This window comes from Aplysia californica, unplaced genomic scaffold (genome assembly GCF_000002075.1).
Source record: "Aplysia californica isolate F4 #8 unplaced genomic scaffold, AplCal3.0 scaffold00061, whole genome shotgun sequence".
NCBI lineage: Eukaryota > Metazoa > Mollusca > Gastropoda > Aplysiida > Aplysiidae > Aplysia > Aplysia californica.
The window spans coordinates 1832089-1839465 of NW_004797331.1; the positions used below are offsets into that span (position 1 = coordinate 1832089).

The following is a 7377-nucleotide window of genomic DNA, read 5'->3' on the forward strand; positions in this document are numbered from 1 at the left end:
AAGATTTTTTTTGGTTTTATTTGTTAGTTTGAAGCTAACAACTCTTCATAAACGCTGAAAGGTTTAGGAGAGAAGAGCATTTTTCCATCTACGGCTTTCCATTTGGAATCCCTTCTCTTATAATAAGAATCAGACAGGCGTCAATTTTGACTAAATTTTAAAAGAGCTCGAAGACTCATCTTTTTAACTGCTACTTTGTGATCTAACCCATCTGTGATCAGATTTTATCATATTACCAAATCCAAGTCATACCGTTTTTGTCAACTACATAGCATAGGGTAACTGCTGGTCTGTTTTGTCATGTGATGACATCATGGTTTGTAAACATAGTACACTTTATGCCACGTTTATCCCATGAGTAGGCTTACGTCTTTCACATGGTGAGTTGTCAACCACAATCAAGCCTTATTATGTCCAACTGGGTGTTCAATTATGTATTCATATGCACTTCTAAGTGCATACTTATTTATTGTACTTAGGTCGTTCAAAAAGTTTTGACTCCTCTCCAATAACTTCTAAACTATTCAAGATATCTTCATGAAATGTGTACACAATTGACTTTCAAATGTATACTCTCAAAGACAAAAACAGTTATGCTATGATGTCACACCTTTATGCTATTGCTGATTACATCATAGAAGCTAGGGTACATTGTCGCCGAGAAAATGGCGTCCAGCAAACTTATGAATGTACGCTTAAAGCAAAGAGCTGTCATTGAGTTCCTTACAGCAGAGAGAGTTGCACCCATTGATATTCATAGGCGAATGAAGCTTGTCCATGGCGAAGCATGTGTAGTGTAAGTACTGTTCGAAGATGGGCAAAGGAGTTCGCTGAAACCACTCTCACCTAGCCCCAAAAAGTTCAAAGTTGTTTCATCTGCAAAGAAAGTGCTTATGACAGTGTTTTGGGACTGCGATGGTCTGATTCATATGGAATTTTTGGAACAGGGTTCCACTGTCAACTCTGAACGATATATTGAGACCCTGAGGAAACTTAGAGCACTGCTGGCACGAGTTCGTCCCGGAAAAAATGCAATTTTGGACCACGACAACGCCCGTCCACACACGAGTCGACAAACTCAAGATGCCATGAAAAGTCTCAGATTTCAAGAGACCTTACCGCACCCATCATACAGTCCAGACCGTGCTCCATCTGACTTTTATCTTTTTCCTAAGTCAAAGGAGTATCTCAGAGGAAAACGTTATGCAGATGACGATGAAGTTCAAGAAGATGTGCATCGCTGGTTCAGAGGAAATCCACGTGAATTTTTCGCCGACGGCATGCGACAACTTATTCGACGTTGGCGGATCTGCATCGACAAAGAAGGCGACTATGTTGGAAAGTAAAGGTACAGTCATGTAGCAGACATCGTAAGCTTTCGTTTGGTGTATAACTTTTGTATGTAGCATCAGTCATAAAGAAATTATGAACTGGAGGCAAAACTTTTTGAACGACCCTCGTAGTTGTGGATTTAAAAAATGAATATACCAAAATGTCAAAACTGTGTATTATTCTTTCAACAGAGGTTTGTTGGATTTTGTTGTTGTTGTTGTTTGCATTATTATTGATTTTGAATTTGTGTTTGCTGTATTTAATTTTAAAGACTTGTAATGCACATTGAGCATTTCGTCAAGAGGAAAACGGGCAATATAAATACAGTGCATTATTTATAATAATTTGTTAATGTATAGTCTTTTGTCTGGTTATGTTACTTACAACTTTCGGAACTACAACAGGCTCTCACAAACGTTGCTTACAGGTAAAGTTTGCGAAGTTGTCTACCCGCCTTGCGGTCCACCAATTGACTGTTCAGCACTCCGGAAGCAGGATCCTGGGGCAAAATGCCCCGAAGTCCAGTGTGAGCCAATCCGCACCTGTATTGAACAAAAGCCCGTGATCTCCTGTGCCACTGTGCGTTGTGCTACAGAGACAACATGTCAGATGGTCGCACCTCCCTGCGTCGGAGGAGAGCTTTGTGAACCATCACGACCTGAATGTATACCTATCTGTACTAAGAAATGCCGCCAAGGTTTCAAGTGCGAAAGTAGTCAACCCCCGTGCCCGGCACCTGTTGCGTGCCTGGATAGTGAATCCCTCAGCTGCACAACACCTACGTGTCCCTATTTCCAAAGATGCACTGACCTCAGACCAAAGACCTGTGACAAGTTGCAGTGTTCTGGCGGAAAAGAATGTCAGATGATCACAGACACTTGTGGTCGCCGTAGGCTCTGTCGTAAGAAGCCGAAGGCAGAGTGTGTTCCTGTCTGCAACAAGAAATGTGGACGCAACCGCGAATGTAAACTCACTTCAAGATGCCCACTTGACGGTAGCAAGTGTAAGCACACGCAGAAGTGCAAGCGTAAACCAGGAATTTGTCCAAAATGCCGGCCCGGTAAGGAGTGTGCCTTGCGCCAACCAAGATGCGCAAGAGGACGGAAGTGCAAGGCACGTTTTGTTTGCGTCCGTAGCCGAGGGAAATGTCCTCGTCCCCCAACCAAGAAGCCTGGCAAAAATTCCTACATTTGTAAGAGAGAGCGTAGACGATCTCATCAGTGTGTTAATGACAGCCACTGTAGAACAAATCAGAAATGCTGTACCTCGAAGTGCGGTCGCAAGATCTGCATGAGACCAAAGAGACGTTAAATTTATGTCATAAATGTTGCTGGAAACAAAAATACTTTTTTGTTGGGTATAGGTACAAGTGCCATGTTTAAAATGGGCTCTTAACATCAGAAGGTGACATTCCATTAGGCTTTCTTATCCTTAAAGGGCGCAGATATTATATCAGCCTTAAAACTCATTCTCTTTGTTTGAGGTTGTAGGTCCTGTGGGTTTTTCTTCTTTTTTGGGGGGGTCTGTTTTTTTACGTCGGGTGCAGATATTTACGACACAAAGGCTGTGTCATTGCTCTTACTTTTCTTGTTAAAGTGATCTTGATCTCACGGATGTTTATTTCTCAGTTATTTTTATCTAGCCAGCAATTATAATTCTATACTCCCTCCTTCCCCCTGTAACTGTTCTATCTTGCTGTTTCTAGTTCTGACGGTTTCAGTAATATATTATATTTTGTCAATCCATTTGTCCACCAATGAGGTTCTCTGCCTTTGTTCGAGTCTTTACAGATGTTGCCTGATTTCGCAAAAAATTACCCTCTTGTGGCTTAAAAAACGGGGAAGTGTTCTCATAAAATGTGTTATCAAAATAGAAATCTTACCCTTTGAAGTCAGCTCTTGTAAGTTAACTTTTCTTTTTACCCTACTTTGAAGCTTGCCCTTTGCTGAAAGTTTTTCAAAGATAACTAGCTGATCCTCACAAAACAGAAAGTACAAAGTGATTTTGGGAAACAATTTTCAAAAATAAACTTGGTCTGTTGCACGTTACAAATTGACTTGAGTGATGTCTATTTTCTATGAAATCTCAGGCTCATCCATCTTTTAGTTTCTATGCAGGCCGAGAAGCTAACCTAAGGTTTGGTGCAGATGTAGCGCCCCTATAAAAACTGTAGTAAGTTAAAAAAAAGTGGTGTTCTTCGATAAAAGTGATTTTGCCTGTCCCTCAAGGATCCGAAAACTTATCTTTGAAATAATCATGTAGTATCTCTCAGTTTAAAACAAGCAAAGACACACACACGCAGAAACATAAACACACTCACACACACACACACACACACACACACACACACACACACACAAACACACACACATAAACATACACACACATACACACACACACACACACACACACACACACACACGCCTCGCGCGCACACGGACAAGGTCCACTTGTAGACTCGCAAAATTTTACTATATTTCAAGGTGGGTGTTTTTACAGCCTAATCGACACAATTTAGATCAGTCAGGAAGCGGATTTCCGATCCTGCCTATGAAGGCCAACCCGGGCTGGGAGAGATACAACATCCCAGCAGGAAGACTGATATGCTCAATAAAAATGCCCCCCCCCCTCCCCCCATTCTGGAATTTAACTCGTGCCTCCTTTATGTGACAGCCAAGCGCCGAACCGCTACACCTCAGACGCTTTTAGGCTCGAAGGAATGAAGGGAATATACAATGGTACAACATCTGAAGTGGCGTCTGGAAATCTCGATCGGCATCGCTTCAGCCATTCTCTTTGACATTTTTACTGGACAACTATCTAAGCTCATAATATAAAATTTTGAAGCTACGGTCAATGACAGATAGACACAGTAGGCACCCTACAGTATAAGGCCAAATGAAAATTAGACAAGGCAGCACATGAATGATAGAGCACAGCAGTAGTTGTAATGAGACTCACAACGGGTTAAACAGTAATGGGACAGGTTTTTTGTTTGTTTGTTTATTTGCTTGTTTTCATTTATTAAAATTTATAGCCTGCTCTATCTCATGTGGTTTGCTCGCATCCGCGATTGACACGACTTAATTTATTTCACGGGCTCTAAATAATCAAAGGAGATGAGAATTGAGGATGGAAATAAAAGGCATCAAAAATTGCCTGCAGCAACAAGACCATCAATTTTTTAAACCGATAAGCACTACCTGTTATCTGTTCATCGATCCGAGGTTAAATAATATGCTTGCACTTGCACCCTTTAGGAAAACGAAAGCGAAAGTACTAAAGAGTAGGGAAGAGAAACCTATTATTATTATGCTTTGTACATAAGATTCATAAGTTGTACTCTGATTTGTAGAATTCTAAATCATTCGTTATTTTAACAGACATTAATTTGGGCACAGTTCATTTCCTTGTTACTGTAGTAGACTATGGGCTACTGGAACCCCCCCTCCCCCCCCCCCCTGGGGATTTTTGCTCACTATGATTTTCTGAAAGAGCACACTCAGGACTATGCACACAAAAAAGTTTGCACCAAAATGTTGGCAATCTGCGGAGTTATTGCCCCTGCTTTGTCGAAAATTGACCAAATTAACTTTTTTTTTAAATTCACTTTTTTAGTTGGTATTTTAATTTTCTTTTAATTGAGACTAAAGTTGGCGTTGTGGGTTAAAGAAAAACAGTTATATTGAACATTTTGTGGTAGTTATTTACATAGCTTATAGAGAAAAAAATAATGTTTTAAGTCCGTTTTCTCTAAAAATTGAAAACAGCGGCACAAAGTTAGCGTAATAATATACTCCCTGCTGGGTATTACACAACAAAGGAAAAGCTACACATGCAAAACATTTAGTTCAACAGAAAATCAGTACAATGCAGAGTTACAGACAGGCCTTAGCAATGCAGATGGATATTTGCTATTTGTGTACATGATGTATTATATTGAGTTGTCTCGTACAAAGAAATTTATATAATTGAGAAAGAGATTATAGCATCTAGAAATTGACTTGCATAGAGCATAATATGTAACAGAAGTGAGTTGCTTGGGTGCTAGTTATCCAATTGTTATACTGTAAGTCAGTTGATGTTGCATGTAAAGTCTTATTTAGATGCTTTCTATGTCATCAGTTCATCTTCACTGCTGTCACTTCCAGAATCTGAAATCTCATCTTCTTCATCACATATGATAGAGGAGATGGTTTTCATCTTTGTCTTCCTCTTGTTCTGTATCTGATCGTGACAAAATATCAACCAATTGTTGAGGGACCAAGTCTTTGCACCACTCCACTGAGAGCACTCCACCATTATCTCTCTTCCAACCAAGATCTTGCGGATCAGGTACATTTGTATTAATGGTTGAGCCAGATGTGCTTGCTTCCATATTAAAGTTTAATACTATTAATAGTTTACGCCTAGGATGTCAGCTTCAGGGCTTCTCTCGCATGGTGTCAAATCCATCAAAGCATGACAGTAAGCTTTGACCTTTTGCCATGTACTTTAGCCTTACAAGGTCATGATGAAACTTGTTAGCGCTAGAGTAAGCTGGTTTTCCGTACAGGTGACTAACAAACGTTTCCAGATTGGAAAACAGTTCTGAAGAAACAGTTTCAGATGTTCCTAGCTCCCTGAATGAAACAGCAAACTCTGGGTGCCTGTGGAGAATGGTGAGCGGCTTCACTTTTCCTCTCTGGACAAAATCGCTAGACTCCTTACATCCAAAGAATGCATGGAGTCCAAGAATAGAATCCTGTAAATGTGTTTCCATTTTGGAACAGAGGGTCTGAATGTGTAGACATTTTCTTTTTCCCAACCCGTGTCAAAATTCAAACTGTGTGTGAAATGTTGAACAAATGCAATCATCAGTAGAAAGACATCAGTGTCTGGGGACCGAATAATGATGTCTGTGTTTGGAGTAGCAATGTTCTGATCTCTGGTGTCGGCTGGGGAATGTATGGCTGCTCTTTGATTTCTCGTATGACTAGTCCATGAGTTGAATGTGTGGATCCAGTTCCTGATAAAGTTTCCTCATTCAAGTCAAAATTGTCCCAACAGAAGTGAGTGATGAGGTTGTTGTCAGGCATGATGGATGGGGCCAAACTACCTGAAGAAAGCTGTATACTGTCACACATGGCAGTTTCCACTTCTAAGAGAAATGAGTGGGATACAGAATGTCCATGCTGGTTTAAGATATTGATCAGCTCAGTGTTTCCTGTTGGATGACGGACACATATACCAATCATGATATGTTAAAGCTTTTTCCTTTCCCCTTTCGTCACATTGTAGCATATGTCCTGACCTGTAGAAACAACTCTCCTGTGGCATCTTGTTGACTGTGGTTTTCCATTCTTAGAGTAAAGAAAGGAAAGAAATATTGTACATACATGTGGAATCTGCTAAGTTTCTGTGCGCAGATCTGTGTCTGCTGAAAGCCAAGGTAACTTTTCACTTTCATTGCATCCATCAAGAACAGGTCGTCGTATCACCTTTGCCCCTTCTATTACAAGTCTCTCTTCAGAGGTTACATTTTCAAAGGCAACTCCGACAGCCTGCCCAGTTGAAATTTCATCAGAGTACATGAGATCACTTGTCCCAGAATATCTCTGCCAGAAGTTGATCCTGGACTTGAAGTGCTTCACACGTTTCTCCTCAACTTATATGTCTTTTAGTACATGTAAAACTCTGGATAATTTGTTTGCATGAAAGTGCAATACATCTCTTTCAAAAGACTAATCCTAACAACAAGGGCCAGCGCAGTGACATGTTCTTCCACAAACTGACGGACGTGCTGAAAAGCCTTGGAGTGGGCTTCTTCCTCTGCAGCTGGAGCTTTCTTTCTTTCTTCAGCTTCTGCCTTTTCTTCTCCAGAACAGTATTTAGATGTAGAAGCTTGTGAACGTCGATCTTCCTTACGTGTGTAAGCTTTTCTACTTGGTTCATGATACAATGCCTCTTGGGCAATAAGAACAGCATTTTCAATTGGGCCCCGAAGTTTTGATTCAGTTTTCCTGTTTACAGCTTCTTTTACAGAGGCTTCAGATGTTCTGTTAA

General features: G+C 40.5%; 1 protein-coding gene across 1 annotated transcript; it reads left to right on the plus strand.

The window, feature by feature from the left end:
• The first annotated feature begins 1152 nt into the window (after positions 1-1152).
• On the plus strand, positions 1153-3685 carry LOC101855408 (spore coat protein SP60). The gene is made up of 2 exons (XM_013079731.1): positions 1153-1348; positions 1760-3685. Exons 1-2 carry the CDS (start codon positions 1204-1206, stop codon positions 2641-2643), a joined length of 1029 nt encoding a protein of 342 aa, XP_012935185.1. The 5' UTR covers positions 1153-1203; the 3' UTR covers positions 2644-3685.
• Positions 3686-7377: the final 3692 nt, after the last annotated feature.